The sequence below is a fragment of the Rhinopithecus bieti genome, unplaced genomic scaffold (genome assembly GCF_001698545.2).
Source record: "Rhinopithecus bieti isolate Rb0 unplaced genomic scaffold, ASM169854v2 scaffold_2654, whole genome shotgun sequence".
In the NCBI taxonomy this organism is placed as follows: Eukaryota; Metazoa; Chordata; class Mammalia; order Primates; family Cercopithecidae; genus Rhinopithecus; species Rhinopithecus bieti.
Window position 1 is genome coordinate 1480566 of NW_016804048.1, and position 19789 is coordinate 1500354.

At 55.7% G+C, this 19789-nt stretch overlaps 1 protein-coding gene and 1 pseudogene across 11 annotated transcripts in view; both read right to left on the bottom strand.

Annotated features, from left to right (window-relative positions):
* Positions 1–3837: 3837 nt before the first annotated feature.
* LOC108522280 (uncharacterized) lies at positions 3838–5333 on the bottom strand (annotated as a pseudogene). Its single transcript, XR_001883420.1, has one exon. The product of XR_001883420.1 is annotated as an uncharacterized LOC108522280 (transcript).
* Positions 3838–19789, bottom strand: part of TSPAN9 (tetraspanin 9) — a 208530-nt gene continuing 192578 nt past the window's right edge. For 4 of the 10 annotated variants that reach the window (XM_017862909.1, XM_017862915.1, XM_017862922.1 and 1 more), the window contains 6 exons: positions 11756–11947; positions 11302–11376; positions 9912–10013; positions 9070–9201; positions 8578–8661; positions 3838–7368 (listed from right to left, as the gene is read on the bottom strand). In XM_017862909.1, the coding sequence (XP_017718398.1) occupies positions 7297–7368; positions 8578–8661; positions 9070–9201; positions 9912–10013; positions 11302–11376; positions 11756–11947 (657 nt within the window). In that variant the 3' untranslated portion in view covers positions 3838–7296. The remainder of the gene's footprint in view (positions 7369–8577; positions 8662–9069; positions 9202–9911; positions 10014–11301; positions 11377–11755; positions 11948–19789) is intronic. The other 6 variants (XR_001883537.1, XR_001883535.1, XR_001883536.1 and 3 more) reach the window with 6 other exon arrangements.

The following is a 19789-nucleotide window of genomic DNA, read 5'->3' on the forward strand; positions in this document are numbered from 1 at the left end:
ATACCCCTACCTACCGAACACCACAGCTTAACCTTGCCTAACTTAAATGTGCTCTGAACACTTGCATTAGCCCACAGTGGGAAAACCACCTAACACAAAGCCCACTTTACAGCTGAGCGTTGGGTATCTCATGTCGTTTATTGAATGCTGTACTGAAAACGAAAAACAGAATGGTTGTGTGGATACTCAAAGGAAAGCCATGAGCATTTTTACTGAATCCCTATCGCTTTCACGCCATCATAAAGTCAAAAAATCATAAACTGAACCATTATAAATTAGGGACCATCTGGATTCTGATTCCAGAAATTGAGGGGAGGAGTTGAGGTGGGATTAGGGAGGCAAAGGACAATGAGCTTCCTGAGGTCCTTAAATCAGAGCATGTGGGCTGCAGTTCACCTCGACCACCAAGGCTAGCCTGGCCTTGCTCTGGACACTGCTGCAGGCTGTTCCAGAACTCAGCAACCAGAAGAAAAATCTCTGGGCAACAGGTGCCAGCCACGAGACCCGGCCACAGGCCACTGTGCAGCCTTCCTGTCCTAGTTCACCTCTCTCCTCTGCACATAGGGCCAAGGAAAACGGGGCAGTGCCCAGCTCTGCCCCAGCTGGCTCTCAGCTACCTGGTAGTCTCTGGGCTGCAAAGGAGAGGTTCCAGGACATCAGCCTCAATCAGGAGGGCTTGGCTCCAGCGTGCCCTGTGGAGTGCTGTTACTCTTTTTGTTAGCTTTAGGAGACAACAGTCTATCTCACTGCTGTCATTAAACTCAGCAAAAATGAGATGGCTAAATCAATAGCCTACCAAGCTTTGCTGACGGCTTTAAGAAGGGACCGTTGCAATGTCAATATTTTTGTGTCCAAAACGACATTTATTTAATCTGGCTTCCTTCTTGCTTCTGTGGAATATTGAGTGTTGCTGCTGAGCCAGCCCAGAGCAAAACAGAGGCACGGGGAAACTTGTTCCCTGAGCTCCTGCGGGCAGCTCACCCTCCCTTCATACACCAACGTCCCTCTGCAGACCGCTCTCCTGTGTCCTCGGGATGAAAGCTGCTCTTCCTTGGGGTCCCGCCTTTCATGTGGCGACCCAGGTTCAGCCACTGTCTTGCCAAGCACCTATCCTGGTCCAGGATCAAGCTGGATGCCTCTACATACATGTCTCTATGTAATCCCCACAACAAATCTATGAAATAGGCATTATCCTCATTTGCAAAGGACAAAACCAAGACGAGTTCCGAGGCTTACAGAGACACCAAATGCAAACTGGGAATTTAACCCCGGTCCTCTGGCACCCACATCAGTGCTCTTTCCAGGCACACGTTGGTGCATCTCTGATGGTGAAAGTTTAAGCACAGTGACAGCCAATAAGATGGTTTTGGTCGGGAGGAACCTAGATCACGTTTATGGAAGCATTTTGCAAGCTGTGCAGCTCAATACAAACAAAGAGAGAGATTTAATTGCACCATGCTGATCCCTGCCACCTCCTGCACAGAAGCACTGAGCCCAGAAAATACATTCATCCATCCATTTGATGCAAACAATTAGTCATCTACATGTCTGGGTTGAGGGTGTCATGCTGGGCGGGTGGCAAGAATGCTCCTTTTCTTTGCATAAATCTAATTAACCACCAAGGCTCACGGATTCTCCTATGCATCTCTCTAATCTCCCTTCCCTGAGGTTCCATCGTCTCTCACCTAAATCACTGCAGCACCTGTGCCTGGTCCCCCGGTGGCCTCCCCTGTCCCTGACAACTCACCACACTGCAGCCACAGCCAGCTTTCTAAAGGCTACATCTGAGCCCTTCACACCTAGGCTTAAAGGCTTTCCACAGCGCCCATTGTTCTCAGCCTGAACTGCAAGCTCCTTGGCCTGGTTCTCCAGGTTGTGATCTGGTGGTCACTGCTGTCTCCAGACCTTCACCTTCACCCTCTGTGCTCCAGCTCTGTGGACCACAAGCATCCACAGGATACATCTCCTGCCTCTTTGCCAGGTGAACGCCTCCACCTTCAGCTCTTAGCTTCGACATCACCTGCTCTGGAGACCTCTCTTGTCCGGGTTCAGCCAGTGACTGTCCCACAGGGCTTCCCAGAGCCTTGTAAACACTGCTGCCACTACTTACTTGCAATCACATGCACTCTGCTGGGGTCCCCACTAAATGGTCGGCTCTATAAGCGCAGGGACTGGGTCTGTGTCGTCCACGACTGTGTTATAGGTGCCTGGCACAAGTGAGTATTCAGTAAGTCTTTGAGCAAACAGACATTTGTCTGTGCAAGTGCAAGCGCCAGCGCTGGCCCCACGGAAAGCTGGCAGGGCTCTGCCACTGCTGGGAAGCCACCCTTTCTCACCTGCCCTTTGCTGAGCACCAATGGAGAGGCAGTTCCACCACAACACACAAGAAGGGGGGGCAAAGGAGGGACCCCCAGAGTTATCTCAGTCACTCCCTAGACTAAGGAGCCCAGACCCAGCCCAGAGGCGCCAGCCTCGTCACTAAAAGTCCCCAGAAAAAGAAGATGCTCCTCTCCCGCACAGACAGGGCAGCCAGAGCCGAGGGTTAAGAGAACAGCCAGTGTGTTCCATTGCTGGAAGCCCCAAAACACAGCACAGTGACCCAGTGGGCATCTCAACATCTGTGTCCACAGGCCTGGGGGCAGGAGCGAGGGTAAGAATGGGCAGAGACAGGGTGGCGTCCGCCCAAATTCCTATGAGTTGCTTTGTCCTCCGCAGATGATGGGAGATCATCTGCTCCTCCGCCATGATCATGATCAATCCTGACCCTACAGCCACAAAGTCTCTCTTGGTAAATATCCTGGGGAGGCTCTCAGGGACACCACTCCAGCTGGACCTTAGACAGAGGGTGGCTCAGACTCAGGGCACCGTCTCTAGAGACTCTGGGACATGGCGGCTGCCCAGAGGTTGATGCTTTGGGATAATTCTGTGTGGACCTGGCCGCTCCCTGAAGAGGGAGGGAGACGGAGCTCCACGGGCAGAGGGGTTTCAAGATGCCCACCTCCAAACCTGCAACTGCTGTCACACCCCCATACACATCCTCACGCCTGCCTCCACTCCGGTGACATGAGCACAGTGAGGACCAGGAAGGGGAGTTCCGAGCTTCTCATCTGCAACTTGTCACCTTGACTGACAGCCAAGGAAACCCCACACACCAGGACCCCAACCAAGGACGCAGGAGACTTCGACGGCAGGAAGGCGGCAAGGTCAGCGGCCCAGTCAGCAGCTCTTCCCGCTCGTGGTTTTAATGGCCTTCCCTGCTGACCATCCTCATCCTGACTGTGTTCTTTCTTTGAGGCTGTCCCAGAGTCACCTGAAAGGGCCAAGTCACACTGTGAGGTCCCCTCAGTCCTAGGAGACATCAAGGTCAAATGAACCCCGGGCACACACAGGGACTGGGAAGAAGACTGCTTCTGAAACTAACAGACCCCGCCCCCACAGGAAGCCCCTTCCCTCCTGGAAGCTGCTAATGACTTATTCCATACCCCTCCCACCATCCACTAAGGGGCCCGGCCACAGGACTGGCCGTGTGTGATGGGTGTACGGAGACAGGACTACGGCCGCTCAACGCAGAGGGCTCGGGCACTGGGACTGACCCCGATCCAGCCTGTTTCAAGGGGTGATGTGAGGATTCCTCAGGCACCCAGAGAGGGCGGAGACCCTCCCCGCGCCAGCAGATCTATAACCTGGGCCCCAAAAGAGAGAGGAGGTCCCCGTGGGGGTGTGTCTTGGGTGAACAGCAGGAGTGGTATCTGATCCATCTGGGTCCCTCACACCAACCACGACATAGGTCACAGTTTTGGCCGAGTGAACAAAACACACCACTGAGAGACAGCCTGCTGTGCTTTTGACACTTTATTGGTTTTTATTTAAAAACATGCTAAAAACATGGTGTTCCATAAAGCCAGGACCAGGATGAAGGAACGCACAGATACGGCATCGCAAGCAGAAAGTGCATCTGAAACCAACAAGCGTGCTCGCCCTGCTCTCCCTCCCGTGCTGCCCGGGGGCAGGCAGGTGGGCAAGGAGTGGGCAGGAAGCCCCCCAGGCCTCACCTCCTGAGTGCCCAATCAGGGCAGGGAGGCCAGGCCCCACCCCGGACTATTGCCTCACTGCAGTGGGGAGGAGGAAAGTGGGGGGGCACGGGAACACAAGGGCTGGCCGGACTCTGAGAAGCTGAGGGACAAAGAATGGACCCCAAACAGCTCGCACCCAGCTCCCATCCTATGCCACGTCCCTGCTAGTTAGCACCTCCACCGGTGGGTGGGCAGGGGCTGGAGAGGAGGGGACAGCCGCTTCCATCCACCTGGACTGCTCTTTGGCCACCAAAGCCTGGAAAGATGGCCACCTAGTTCCAAGTCAAACCAGGACATCTGCAAGAGGGTCTGGGGCAGGGCTGCCCTTCCAGAGAGCCTGAGATGCAGACCCATGCTGGAGGGAGAGGGGGTGACAAGGCGCAAGCTGGGGGAGGGGTGCAGGGGGAGACTTGCACCTTGACCCCTGCTACCACCACCCAAGGGCAGTTCGCAACCTGTGCCCACTCACCCCTGCTGCAAGATGGCTGCAGAGAAAGGCTGAGTCTGCAGCGGATGCCCCCTGAGTCCTCTACAAAGCCTGAGGGACTTTCTGAGACAAGTGTGTAAACTGCTCACATCAGACCTGACTGAACTAACTGTGGCAGAGGGAGCCGTGAGTGAGGGAATTCTCTCGGGGAGTTCTGCCCCAGTGAGATCACAGTCAAGAGAAACTGAAGAGAGGCTGTGCCACCTTCACTGGCATCGCCGGGTGTGGCCCTCCGAGTGGAAGGGGCTTGGAGGAACACCCATTCCGTGCACAGAGATTTCTGCCCAATGTAGACTCAGCCAAATAACAAAACAGCCAAGCGCAGAGTGAGTAAAGAAGGCAGCGTGGGGACCTGTAGATGAGGCTCTGCAAACAGACGGATGAGGCGGGGGCTGGTGGGGACACTGTGGCAAAGGCTCTGGGGCCAGAGGCCACCCCTGAAGCACTCCAGAAACAGAAAAGATTTTCAGGGAGGTTGCACATCTCCCAATGCACTCGGCTTTTGCTGTTGATATTAACAAAAATTTAAAATTGCATTGATAGGCATAAACAAACACCCCCACCCCACCCACAGCGAGAAACGCACGAGGCCCCAGGTCCCACCGTGCAACTGGAGCATTTGTGTGCCGAGTGTCTCTCCGCCAGGGTGTGTCTGCTCCAGAATCTGCACTTTGGGGGTTCCTGGGGAGGTGGCTGAAACTCCTTACCAGGAAGCCAGGCCAGGGGACAAGGGAAGGGCAGCTTTGCTCAAATGTGGGCCTCCCCGGGTTCCATCAGCACCACTGTCCCTGTCTCAGGGAAGCGGTCTTTACCCTGCCCAACTCACAAGACCACCCTACTCTCAACTCCCACCCCCGCAAAACACGAGTCCTGATAATGCCAACAGTTCTATCCTCCTGGTCCCGATGTGTGTGTTACTTAAGGTGAACAGAGGAGTGACTGGAGCTGGGTGGCTGTGTCTCAGCTCTTGGAGCAGACAGACAGGTGGAGGCTGGAGAAGAGACCTGGCCCCAGTGGGAAACCAGGGTGACAAGACAAACTGTATAGGAAAGGCAGCCGCCCACCAAGGCCCCACCTGATCAACTGCACTAGATGCTGGCTAGTGGGTAAGGTCTCCATGCTCAGTCCCATGGATGCGCCACCTTTTGGACTGCAAAACAGTAAGCCAGATCAGCTGCAGTTTGGAGGGGCGCCCTGCTGCAGCTGAATCCCACTCCCCACCTCACTCCCCAGCCTGTTTCTCTCCCAGGCCCAGCTCTGCACATGCATGACTCAGGCTGCTTTCTTCCTGTGGCTCTGGTAACAAGAGCCAGTCTGACGTCCCTGGGGTTTTCTTTATTTCTTCTCCTTGGGATCATAAGCGATATGATCGCCACCCAACCCACTGCTGTCTATGGCCCCAGGGAAGGAGGCGAAGATCTTGGGACCCAGGCGGACGTGATTCCCTCCTTCCCAGCAGGGCAAACAGCTGAGCAAGGCTGGCGGGGATGACCGTGGGTCCCCGCCCCCGTGGATCCCCTGCCACTGTCCCAGCACAGCAAAACCTAAGGACTGCTTCCCCTTCCAGAAGCAAGGGAGAAAGTGAGCAGCATCTGAACTAGAGAGGTATTTGTCTGACAGTTTCTAGCAGGAATGTCTGTGAAATAACTGGGGTGTGCAGAACCTGCTGTGGGAGTACCCACATGGGGTGGAAGGGGAAGCCTCCTGTGCCAGCAGAGAGCGGGAGGAAGGAAGAAAGAAAATACCAGTAACTGCTCCTCAGCGAAAAGTCTAAGGACCCCTCTAGCTCTGCCACATTCCTGGCAAAGCGTTTCTCCAGCACCGTGGGGACCCCCTGCCCTGGCCTTTCCAGCTCGATTAGTTAGCAAACGCCACCTCCTGTGCAGGGGTGCCTCCAGCCTGCTTCATGCTCCACCCACCTCTCCCAGGCTCCCGTCCTTGGACACCAGGCCTGGCAAGGTCCTGCATCCAGTCCACGGCCCCTCCTTCCCACACGTTCTGAGGGCGCAGGCACACCCCATCCGAGAGCCTCCCGGGTGTCGCACGGTGGTCTGTCCTGATTGAGACTGGACAGATGTCCTCTCTTCCCACCTATCCCTCACCCTCAGGGAAAAAAATTCAAACCATTAAAGAAATCAACACAGTAAAAAGTTACAAATCAGAAATCTAACCCTAAACTTATCTGAGAGATAATATTCCTGAATAATCGTAGAGTAAAATAAAATAAAAAAAGTTACATTGTAAGGTATAAAAAGCCTGGGCGAGATGCTCCAGGGGCCTTGCCCAGAGGCTGGCAGACCCCCGCCCCGCCAAGTGCCCCATGGTGGCCATGGACGTAGCAGCCCCTGCTGGGGCGGTATCTCCACGGGGCAGGCACTCTGCTCCCCACCCCATGTGGGGACAAAGTGTCAGTGTGAGGAAGGGCAGGGGCAGAAGCCCATCAGTGCTGGGGGTTCCTCCTGAGTGCACCCCAGCCCACCCTGTCGTCTTTGGCAAATACGCATATGCAGATGCAGGAATCCAGGTGCCCCAAGCCCCAGGTCTCCGTGTGCCTCCTCCTCCCTGGCACTCCACCCACTGAGAAGTCCGAGGCTGAGGCAGGGTAGGTGGGGTAGGGCAGGCTGGGGTGGGTGGGTGCAGGGGTCACATCTGGAGAGTGCAGGCAGGCGACACAAAGCTCAATCCTCTTCCCTCCACAGGGCAGCAGGGCGGGGCGGGCACTCCCGGCCAGCCCGCTCATGCGTCGTACTTCTTACCAGTCCGGTGGATGTGCTGGAAAAGGGTCATGGAGAAGGCCATGCCCAGGATCTGAAAGACACGGGGAGGGGCCTGAGGCAGGAGCTGCAGCAGCCTGGACCTGACCTCAGCCCCGAGAGGCTTGGGATGTCACAGGGCACCTAGAGCAAGCAGGGATGGCCACTGGTATGCCAGGAAAATGCTTGTGGAATGAAGAAATGAAGAAAACCGCGAACAGAGGTCATACACAGGTGAACGCTGGCTCAGCCTCGTGGGGCTGTTAGACCAGAAGCCATCAAACCTCTGCAGGATGCACACGCATGCCCACTCAGAGGGGTGCTGCGGGCACGGGATGCACGGAGGACCTGGCCCTAAGTGAGGGCTCACAGGAGCCAAGGTGGGGAGTGGGAGGTGGCGGGGATCACTCAGGACTCAGGCCAGCCGGGCACAGTGGCACTTTAGGAGGCCAAGGTGGGAGGATGGCTTGAGATCAGCCTGGGCAATAGAGGGAGGCCCCATCTCTATTTTTTAAAAAAAGTTTTCAATCATTCAGGTATGGTGGTGTATATGCCTGTAGTCCCAGATGCTTGAGAGGCTGAAGTGGGACGACTGCTGGAGCCCAGGAGTTTGTGGCTGCAGCGAGCTCTAAGGGCGCCACTGCACTCCAACCTGAGCAACAAAGTGAGACCCTGTCACTTAAAAAAGAAAAAAAAAGGACTCCTGCCAAGCCTCTCCTGTCTGCTTGTAGAATACACGGTGCAATGTCTTGGCAGCAACAAGGCTGTCTTACCAACGATGTGTGCTCGCGACGATGTCACTACTTGTTTGTGTCCCTCCCCTCCTGAATCTCAAAGGAGCTGGGGACCCAGACGAGTGCAGGAGGCAGAAGGAAGCCTGCTGTGGTCTCGCGGTCACCACAGATAGTGTGCCGTATGCACAGGCTGTAAAGACGGTGACCAGGGGACACCGTGTGTGCCTTGCATGGCTCTCTGGGCTCAAGGTTTGGGCAGAACTGGGGGAACCCACGGAGGGTGACTCCAGCTTCAATATCCCAGTCTAGGCCTGGCCACAGGCAGCCCTGAGCACCACTCTCAGTGCTGAGGTGCTCTCAGGTCAGAGCTCAGAGAAAACGGCGGCAGGCACAGCTGCCAAGCTTGAAGAGCTGTGATGAATTCCAGACCCTCCGCCATGAACCAACACTGCTTTCACTTCTCTGTGCTTCCTTCCCTCTGCGGCTGAGGCCAGCAGGGTGGGCGAGGCTGCTAGGGACGCCCCTCTTACCTGCATGATGAGGATGCACATCCCCACCGTGCCCAGCACGTGCTTATTGTCATCGAACCACATCTTCACCTTCTCATAGCAGCCCTGGGGAGCGAGGCCCACGAGGTTAGGGTCCCAGCCCAACCATGTGCTCCCTGCAGCCCGGCCCCCACCTCACTCTCTCCTTCCACCCCGTCCTTGCTCTTACCTCCCAGCCCTCCCTGGCCTCAGCCCCGTCCCCCTCCCTTGGTGCAGCCTCCGCCCCACCTGCAAGACCAGCTGCACAGCCTCAGACCCCATTCAACCCCTCCCCCTCTGACTCTCCCAACTGTGTGGGTCCAGCCCCAGCCCCTATTTTCCATCTGCCTTTTGGCTTTATTTTGTGAGGCCCTACCCCACCCCACATTCAGCCAACCTCTTAGTGTCCTGGGCCCAGCCCCCGCTATAGGTCTCCTCGTGCCAGGACATCCACCCATGGGCTCTCGGACCCAAGCGGCCCACCCCCAGCCTCACCGTTCTCCACAAAGGCGTGGTGGCATTGCGCCCGCAGCCCTGGGAGTTCTCCATGCAGCAGCGGTCGGGAACCGTGTTCTCTCCCAGCACCGGGTACCAGTCTGTGTAGTCAGTGACGCCACAGCATCGCATCTGGCCGGCGGGAATGGAAGGGGCGGTCAGACATGCCATGGCCTGCCCCTTCCTCCCCAGGGCCTTCCCTCGCCCAGGCCAACTCCAGCCCCCCAAAAAGTGGCCACCCTGGAGTTAAGGGAGGAGACAAAGGGCTTGCTTCTCGTTCCTTCTTTGGGTTTCAGCCGGGCCCAATGGGGAAGCGAGTGAGTGCTCCCTCCTGGAGACCAGAGTGGGAGAGGGCAATGCAGCCCACCCGTCGGGTTGGGCACCTCGCCCACCCGCACCTCTGCTCTTTCTGCAAACCGTCCCAAGCTGACTGCCACTCAAGCCCCTGCCGGCCCCTCGCCAGGGATTAAAATGGGTGCATCTGGGAGTATGGACTTGTTTTCCTCTTACAGCCAGGGCCTCCTCACCTAAGCCAAGCCCCATCACAGAGGCAAATCATTGCCAAAATAAATTCAGTCATTCATCCCAAAGCTCAGCCACAGCTCTCTTAGGCCTGCCCCTACCTGTGTCCTCATCCCTCCCTGGCTGCACCCTGCTGTACCACGTCTGACTCGGCAGTTCAGGCAAATGCCCCGGTCGGTACCACCCCACTCCCGGCTAAAATCCAGAAAGCACAGGTGCCGGGTCAGGTCACCTGGGAAGGCAGCTAGAAGTGCTGGCTGCTACCCCTCCTCCTTGCCTGGCGGGCCCCTGGACCCCCGCCAGTGTGGCCCAGCCCGTACCTCAGCCTGGATGATGTTCCAGGCGTTCTTCAGCCCCACGTTGTTCTCTGTGTGGTACAGCAGCAGGCCTTCCTTCAGGTCCTTCTTGGCGTTCTCATTCACCTGCCAGGTGGAGGGACATAGCGAGACGGTTAGGATCAGGACGCAGCTTGTCTCTCCAGCCCACCTCAGGTCACCCAGGATGGTGGGTGACAGATGAGGGCTGAGGAAGGCAGGGGAGGCAGCTGGTCTGGAAGGCCCTGCCCACTGGGGTGGGGGAGCTCTGCTGGCCCAACAGAGGTGCAGGGGTAGGCACACACTCCCAGCTTCAGAATACAGCAAGCCTTGGTGCACCCAGCGCCTCCCGGCAGAGCTAAACTCAGGGCCAGGGCTGTAACACAAAGAGGCAAAAATACACCACGTGCCTCCACTGTCCCATCCCAGGACCAGCCACACACACAGGCCACTCTGCCACCCTCGCCCCTCACTACGCAGCTTCCCCACAGACTGCCCCCCTCAAAACACACCCTGGGAACGAGAGGGAGGAAGACAGGTCATGTGACCTCGCGCCTCCCTCACCGCTGTTCTACCTGATATTGAACAGCCGTATCTACTCACGGTGCTGTTGTAAGAACTAAGGGAAGCAATTCTCATGAAAGGGCCAAGAACAGAGAAATCTCTCGCCGAAGTTCTTTCTTCCCTTTCACAAGTGCAAAACTAAAAAAGTATTCTTTCTCATCCTAACGATGTCTCTGACTTTCAGTGTGGCTCAGGCAGCTACTTCAAGAACTGCTCCTTACACAGTTCTGGAGCGCATGGTACCAAAGGGCCTGCCACGCCCCAACAGACTGAAATCTTGGCCAACTTCGCTCGTGACTGCAAACTGCCCAGCCTGGTGAGGTTATAGGGGGCCACCCACCATCCTCCCGAACCCAGGAGCAGCGCCCGTCCTTAAGGGCTCTAGTACAGGAAACAGGGCCTCTCTGTGCTGTCAGTCCTGCTCAGCCAGCTTCGTCCAGGGAGTTCCTCCTTGTTTCTCTCAAATCACCCAGCCCAGCCACCTGAGGAGGTGTGAATCCCTTCTCCAGGCAGCTTGATTCCTTCCAGTGACAGGGAGCTCACTAGCGCCAGAGGCAGCCCACTGCCATCTCTGGTCATGCAGAAGCTTTCCCTTCCTGGGACTATACAACTCCCCCATCCTCCAAATTTGCCCACCCCATGCTCCCTCCATCAAAACCTTCCATCTGGCCTTTCCTCGGTAGCTTTCCCAACCCATGGGTCCATCTTCCTTTCTGCACAGATGCTGCTTGCCAGAACTCCTCCTCTGGCCAGGGAAGGGCCCCTGGTCTGCTTGGCCCAACCCTAAGGGTAGTGACATTCCATATGCCCCCTCCCATCTGGCAAGGCTTACCTTGTCCATGTAGACAAAGAAGAGGATGAGTAAGATCAGCTCTGCTAGGAGGATGACCAACAGGACGATGAAAAACTGGAAAGGAAAGGGCCAGGCATGGGTAGGTGGCAATGGGCAGGGTTGAGGACAAGGAAGGCGTGGAAGGCAGGGACAGGTGGCACCTAGGTGGGGCTTCCCAGGTCTGGGAGAGGCCAGCTCCTCCTGAGGAAACCCAGATAGCTAGGACAGGGGCATAAAGGAGCTGACTCATCAGGGAGTGGGAGGGACAACAAGGGGTATGCATAACCAATCATGAGGAGGAGGAGTGTGATCAAGCCTAGAACATTCTAGAAGCAGTTTCCCTGGGCTCAGGTTGGACACCCAGGTGGCTAGTGTTCCAGGTCTTGCCTGTCCCAGGGGTGCAAGTGCAAGGAGATCAGGAGTTGGAGGGGCTGGGGATTCGGACATAACTTACGCTGAGCAGGAGGCACTTGTTTTCCTTGATGGCCCCCAGGCAGCCGAGGAAGCCCGTCACCATAACAATGGTGCCTATGGCGATGACCAGGTTGGCTGCAGACAACGAAGGGAAGCTGGGGGAGAAGGTGGCAAAGTTGCCTTGGGACACGGAGAGCCAGATGCCCACTCCAAGCAGCCCACAGCCACAGAGCTGGAGAGGAAGGAAAGCCCATTAGCCTGGCGCTGCTCTCACACTCGTCCATGGACCTGGGAACCCTGCAGGTCCCCACCCCATGCTCTGAGACACAGACAAAGTAAGAACCGACAAGGTGAGAACGGGACTACCATCAGGCATGGCCGCAGACCCAAAGCATGTCGGCTGTGTGATCCAGACGGTCCCCTAGCCTCTCTGTGCCTCAGTCTCCCCATATGACAACGGAGACTGTGCCAGCTTCACGAGCCTCCCAGGTCACTCTGAGGATGGATTAAACCACACAGAGGCAGAAGTGCATAACAAATACATGGAAGGTACTGGGCACATGTGAGGGGTTAGGTTACTCTGCGTGACAGAGAAGAGGCCCCAGTGCCCAAGATGGAGGCCTGGCGAGAGGGGAGAACTGTGGTCAGGGAAAGCAAAAAGACTTCATCTCTGGAGGTGGGAAGGGACCCTCAGAGTCGGGTTTCTTGGAGCCAGAACTTCCAGCGACTGGGTCCTGTTACTCTGACCTGAAGGGCCATTTGTCCACTGGAGTCTGAAGAACAATTTCCCACAGATGGAGAAAGGAGGCAGTCACCAGCTGGCTGCGGGCCTGGCCAGTGTGTGGGACATGGGAGTCCACGGCTGCCTTCAGCATCTATCTAAAAGGCTGGCCTCTGGCATGATCGGCCCCAAAACCAAAAAGTAACTCTCCCCAACAGCACCCCTGGGGCTGCTGGCGCCACCAGCTTCACCTGGGGAAGCTTCCATTTCACTGGCCGCAAATCTCCACATCTGCCTTATTTTATGCTCGATATAGCTGGCACTCCCCCACTCCCTCCGCCAGCTCAGGGGAAGTTTGCTGAGTCTAAGGAACCAATCAATCAGTCAAATAGTATTTATTGAGTGCCTACAGCATGCAGTGTGCCAAGCCAGAACAGCTACAACCACTTTAGAGACCTGTTTTCCAGGGGTCTCTGTTCTGGCTGGATGGGAACTATAAAAGTGCAACATTTACACTCCCAGGTGGGATGGACTAGTGCCCAGTCAACGCTACAGGCGTTCAGAGGAGGCGATCACTGTCACAGTCACGGAAGCCAGTTGAAGGAGGCAGTCCCTAAAGGGTGGGTGGACTTGGGCAGATGAAGGCTGAGAACATTCCATGCCAGGTGAACATGCAGGGGGTAAGGGCTTAGGAGTCACAGACCCGAATAGGACTCCCGGTTCTAGCTTATCCTGGTGGTGTGAGCTTGAAAACCTCTCGTATGCAGAGTGAGAATATCATCCCCTTCCTTTTGGACTATTGTAAGAATTAGAATGGAATAAGCTACGTGAAGTGGGTGGCCAGCTCCGGGCACTGCTTGCTGGAAAGGCACTTCCCTGGCAGTTGTTCTGTGCCAGGGCCTGTGCTGACCATGCTGAATCCAGGAATCAGCCCAGCCCCTGCTCTCAAGCTGCTCTGGCTCCTGGGAGGAAACAGGCTCGGGGCTGAGACAAGGCAACCCCCAATTAGGCAGGGTAGTGATGCCCAAGGGAAGGCAAGGGGAGGGGACAGATGCTTCCCAGAGGGAGGGCATCTCCTTCGCTTATTCCTCCACAAACCCAACACCTGCGTGTTCAGTGCCAGGCTCTGTTCTCCGAGCTGGGGAGACAGTGGTACACCTCACTGGCAAAGACCCTGCCTTCAGGAAGAGTAGATTCTTATAGGAGACACTGACCTTAGGTAAGCAACACATGACACAACTTCAGCTGCTGACATGTGCCACGAAGAAAAATAAGGCTATGTAAAGAGCCAGAAAATAACTGGGGAGGGTGTGGGCAGGGAAGGTGTCTTGGAAGAGGTGGTGTTCAAGCAAAAACCCAAATAAACAGGGGGAGGGAACAACGTAACTATCTGGGGGAAGAACGTTCCAGAGGGAACAGCGGGTGTAAAAGCCCTGGAGTGGAAAGGAGCCTGGCCAGCCAAGGAGGAGCATGCCGGCCGTGTGCTGCAACACTGAGTGAGGTGACACGTGGTAGGAGACAAGGCAGGTGGGGTGGCCGGGGGCCAGGCCAGCCGGGACCTCGCAAGTAAACGAAACGTGCAGGTGTCCTCAGTGTGACGGGAAGGCCCCGGAGCTGGAGACTGACAAGATCTCACTGAGGTTTTCCGCAGATCACTCTGGCTGCTGTTTGGAGAAGCGACAGCGGGACGGCCCGAGGGAGGCCAGGTGAGCAACTGGGAGGCTACTGGGAGGTGGGAGCTGGGGACAACTCATACCAGGAGGCTATGGAGGAGCGGTGAGAAATGGGCCGATTTGAGATGTTCTGAAGGTGGCATTGACAGGCCTTGCTGGGCTTTGAAGAATGAGCAGCATTTTGATAAATGGGGAACCAGAAAGGTGGTCCACACAGTGCATGAAGAAAAAGGTGGGAACAGACACCTCCACATATTACTAACCCAGAGACAGTGCAAGGAGCTGGACGGGGGTCCGAATGAGGTACGTCCCGCAGCTGCCTGGGTCCTTCACACTGTGGAGAGTGGGCCTGCACCCCCTGTCCCCGGGGCAGCCCCACATGGAACCAGGTCAGGGCTCCCAAGGAATGGGCACACTCAGCCCCACAGCATCGCCCAACTGGGCCATCACAAAGCTTCGCCGGGGAATGGGGGCTAGCCCCCACTGAGGCCACTAGGTGGCGCTCCAGGCTGGTTCAGAAGCTCTGGGTTCACCAGTGATGGCTGAAACTTTCATCCAAATAGTCACTCTGACTTTTCTTCAATCGGGTCAGTTTCTATGCTGCCGTCTCAATTTTTCTTTCATTAATCATACCATGGAGAATTTATGATCTTCATGCTGAAGATGTATGGCTCTAAAAGCCAGACCCTGGAATGAGTAAGCGGAAACCCTGCTGCCGCAGGTACTCACTGCAGGGGAAGTCGCAGGGTGCCCCCACCCACTGCAGCTGGAGACACGCAGGACCCCAGAGCTCAGAGCCTGGATCCTCCTCGGGCCTGGAAAAGTTCTCAAAGTACAGCTTTCTCCTGAAGCGGTTTCCCACTGTGGGTGTACCTGCAGGGAGGGGGGCCCCTTCCAAGCCCCTCTCTCCACTTCCCTCCTGGGGGAAGTGCTGGGATGCTCAGGAGCCTCCACTTAGGAAAATCTCTTAGGTCAGAAACTCCAGGACCTGGTCACCTCTCTTCAAATTGGTCCTCTGACTTCACACTCCACATCCTTTGATTTGGCCTTGCCAGACCCGGCCGGGAGCCTTCGTCCTCTCAGGGAACATAGCTGGTGCCCTGTCCCCAAATCTGCATCCTTTCCCATTTCCTGTCCAAAGTCCTCCAGGCCCTCAGGAAAGATCTGTGGCCTACCCTACGGGGGCACAGTCAGACCTGAAGCCTTCCTCTCCAAGCCCTCAAACCTGTTCCCGCCTCCATCACAGCCCCCGCCTGGCACAACTCCACACACGGTGCACGTCTGCCCAGTGAGGAGGCCAGCGCAGTACAGTGGGTGCCACACACATCCCCACTGCCACACTCCCATCCTCAAGGGGCTCCAGCCGAGTTCAGCCCTCTGCTCCCAACTTCCGATGGCCCAACACTAACAGAGCCTCCCAGCAAGAAGAAAACACAAAGGTCACGCCTTGATTTTCCAGGAAGCTAAGGCGGGGACATGGAAGTCCCCAGTCACAATGCTGGACTGGGACAAAACCTTGGTTTCTGGCATTTGGTGCAGAAGGCTTTACTACCACCTGCTCCCAGGGGACCTCCGACTGACAGGGCACAGGCACCAAGACCAGACCTTTGCCATGGGTCCCAAGTCCAGATCACGGCCCCCACTGCCCTCCCTGCCCCTGGCCTCTGGTTTCCAGCCCAGCCTGCATAGAGCTGCCTGATTCCTTTTCCTAAAATGCATCTCTCATCATGCTGCTCCCCGGTGTGACCTTAAGATTCTTTAGCTCTCGGAGGCCCAATTTCCTTTAAAACATGGGATTTGGATGAGATCATTTCTCAGGTCCCTCTGGTGCAGTCTTAGCTGAGCCTGAGACATGGTGCTCTCAGCCCTCAGCCCAGTGGTTCCCAGTCAGGAGCAATTCTGCTCCACAGGGAACATGTGGCATGTCTGGGGACATTTCTGGTTGCCACAACTCGGGGGGGCTGCTCCTGGCCTCTGGTGAGTAGAGGCCAGGGATGCTGCTGAACACCCTGCAGCACACAGGACAGCCACATAGTCAAGAACTGTCTGCCCCAATTGTCATAGAGTTTGAGAAACCCTGCCTCACACCCTATCCCCCCACCAGGCACCCACCCTTGGGCTGTCAACGCCTTGAGAACAGCCATCGGAGAAAGAACCTGATGTGTTCCCTCCAGCGGTGGGGAAGGGAGAGCCAATGACAGTGATGTGCCCAAAGTGCTGGGGCGATTCCAGCTGGTGAGCCGGAGCTGGGGAGAGCCAGGGCTGAGATGGGGAAGGGAGCAAGGGCAGGAGGGAGGAGGTGACAGCAGAGACAGTTGGCCATGAAGTCTTGGCGAGCCAGGCCTGCCCCGCACAGGCAGGAGGGCGGGAAGACAGGAAGCTGACCTCTGAAGCCAGTGCAGTGGGCAGGGAGAGGGTGCGGCAGGAGCGGGAGAGGGAGGCGCAGGGCAGGGGAGCCGCCCCTGTGGAGGGAGCCCAGCACAAAGCACAGGAAGGAGGCAAGGCCCATCCGTGGTGGCACAGCCAAAGCTCAGGGCCAGAGAGCTTAGCTGGTGGCATTCGGGAAAATTCCCTTCCAAAACCAGAGGGTTGTCTCAGCTGAGATGACTGAGCTATAATCTAGCCCACAATGGGACAATCTGGGGTGAGGCAGGGTGACTCAGGGGATCAGGCCCCAGGCAATGCTAGCACCAACCTGCAGGAGGTCACCAGCCACTCATGGTGTGGTTCAGGCCTAACTGATGCCCTCCCCAGAGCAGGAGCAGACCCACGGGCTAGCCTGAGTACCAAGCCTCCCCTGCCCCTTCCTCAACAGAAGGCATTTCAAAATAACTTCAAATCAGGGCTACGAACAAATCCACATCCAAATTTGGGAAGATGAATCCCATCCTTACATTTGCCAATGGCCTCCTTGAGGGCCAGGATTTGGGTCTGTCATTTCTGTGGTTAAATCCACAGAGCCTAGAGCAGGGCCTCACTCCTGGCAATGCCTTCAAGTCCCACAGGGCGATCCGGTCTGGGGCCTGCCCTGACTCTGGAGGAGGGAGAGGGTGCAGGCCCCTGTCACAGAGAAAAGCCCCAAGTCATCAGGCTGTATCAGAATCTTCTCTGTCACCAGGGGCCCATTCAAAACACACACAGCAGGTAAACTTAGGCCCAGTCAGGCTATGGCCAGACAGTGAGCCCACACTCCGGCCTCACCTCATTTGTTAAGTCTTGTAATTAGCTAATATCCCCACAGTGTCTTCCTTGTCTTCAGTTTGGACCATGTTGACTGTGGTTTCAATACAGGCTTCTGCTACATGTCATTATGTATATTTCAAGCAGGCATCCTATTTCTCTGGGGGTGAGGGACACAATTCCCCCTTCAAGCTTTCCCCTTCCTTAGCTTCTCCACCTGCTTCCATGCTGCTCAGAACCCAGGGGTAGCCACTGCCCATATCTCATGGCCTCATGGGTGCCATCGGTCCCCTACTGGTGGGAGCAGCCCCTCCCCAAGCATGACTCCTCTGCCAGCACCAGGCCCACAGCAGCACATCTGGGACCTCGCAGGCCTCTGTGTAGACTTGCTGCCTACCCTCACTAAAAACACATGCACGGCTGGGCCCAATGGTTCACGCCTGTAATCTCAGCACTTTGGAAAAAACAACAAACAAACAAACAAAAAAACGCATGCACTTCCAGGATCCAGGTTCGTGTCTTATCCATTTTTCTTCCATTGTAGGACCCAGAACATGCCTGGATTACTAGATAAATATTTGCCGGAGGAATGAATGAATGAATGAATGATGGGGATGGACGGAGGGGCCTGAGCAGGCCATAGCTGGGGAAAAGGACCAGACCCAGACATGCAAACCCTCCTGAAAAAGCAGCCTCCTGTGCACCCCATCTTCCCCACTCCTGGAACCCCCAGTGCCCTCGTGTTGCTCCCATCTCTGCTGCCCTATTTTAATCCCCACTGCCTCATGTGTCTGCAGAGCCCTACAAGGCACTTGGGATCCTCACGTCGGATGTCACTGGTGGCCCCAACCTGGCCCCTGGCCCCCCTGACACCCTCATCCATTTTTTGCTTGCAGGAGATTTTCAAATGCTAGGACTCAGTGCTCCCTAATGTTTCTATGAGCCAAGGCCAGGCCCAGCATTTAATGATATTTCATAAATTAGTGGATGTGGAGAATTTTTAAAAAAGAAAAAAACCAAAACAGCTTTAATTTCACAGCCTGACATGCCGGCTAGTAATGAACCTGCCTGGCTCTGGAAGAAGCCGACCTGCCAAGAACTTCATCGTGGGGAGCAGAGACAATACATCAGTGCCAGGAGCGCGGCTGCTGCTTTGTATTTCAGACACCCCTTGCCTCTAAGGGCCCCCGCAGCTCATTCACTCTCACAGCCATAAAGGGAGAGGCAGGAGGGGCAGGGGACGAGAGATAGCAGACGATACCTCCAATTCTGCACGGAGAGAAATGAAGGGACAAAGTCATAGACACGTCTTTGCCAAAGTCACCCAGCGGGCAGGAGGACCACAGCTCAGTGGAACCATGGCGTGGGATGCAGCCACACAGGGCCTCCCAGGGTCCAAATGCTCACCATCCCACAATGCACTCCATTTTTTTTTTTTTTTTTTTTTTTTGCATAACTCTAATCAGTCAAGAATTCTTTCTTATTAATGCAAGAATCTACTTCCCGGTGGCTAACATGCATCAAATCCTAGTTTTGCCCAAGAAGCCCACTAAGAACAGGCCTGTCTCAAACTGAAAGTTAGGCTCCAGCTATAGTAGGACCAGCTCTTCCCCTCCTATGTTCAGAGCTCTATACTTCTAGTAATTCAGCCTAAGGCCCCATTGGCTTGAGCGGCAGCCATAGCACAGTTCAGTCTCACTGAGCTTGTGCATAACTTCAAGTCAGATGGCATGATTCCTTGGTCATTACTGTTGGACCCCACACTTTCTCTCAAAGCCTCCAGTTCACCTTCACACCTTCACTTTGCAGCCCCTAATCTCACCAACTTACATAGGTGTCAGGGAGATCACACCCATATTTTTGTGCCTAATTTTCCTCCAAATAAACATTACATAAAGCATTTGCATATCTACAACCCAGTTACATTTTGATTATACCAGAATGGGGTTATTCTCCATGTGAGATAGTTCTAATAGAGAATGTCTACCCATGACCAAACTTAAGGGGCATCGTGTTTGGGAGCTGCAAGCCTCTGCGGTTATAAAGCTCGTGAATTACGTTTCAAGAGGGCCAATCATCTTCAGCCAACTTTGTAACCCTTCCCCAACTGACCAAAACCCCTAGCATTTGAGAGTGAGTCCTGTTACAACACCTACACCTCTTGCAATCTAAAACCCCGAAGTGTATATTGGGATGGAAGACTCCATGATGAAGGAGATTCTACCTGAGACTTTGGGGACAGCCCCCTGCCACCCTCCAGGGGCGTCAGGGCCCAGGGTGGGGGGATAAATGCCCAGTCACCAGCAGTCCTGGCCCCCCGTTGCGCAAAGGGCTTGGTGTCCTCTGGCCCCTGGCTGGGGGCACAGTTGGCCCTGTTGAAGTGCTACCCATCTGTTTGGTCTTCCTGGCCTAGCCTCAGTATGGGGGGCGGGGGGGCACCTGCCCTGCCTGGGGGCTCGCTCCAACCAAGGCATCTGTGAGACTCTAGGTTGGTATAGCC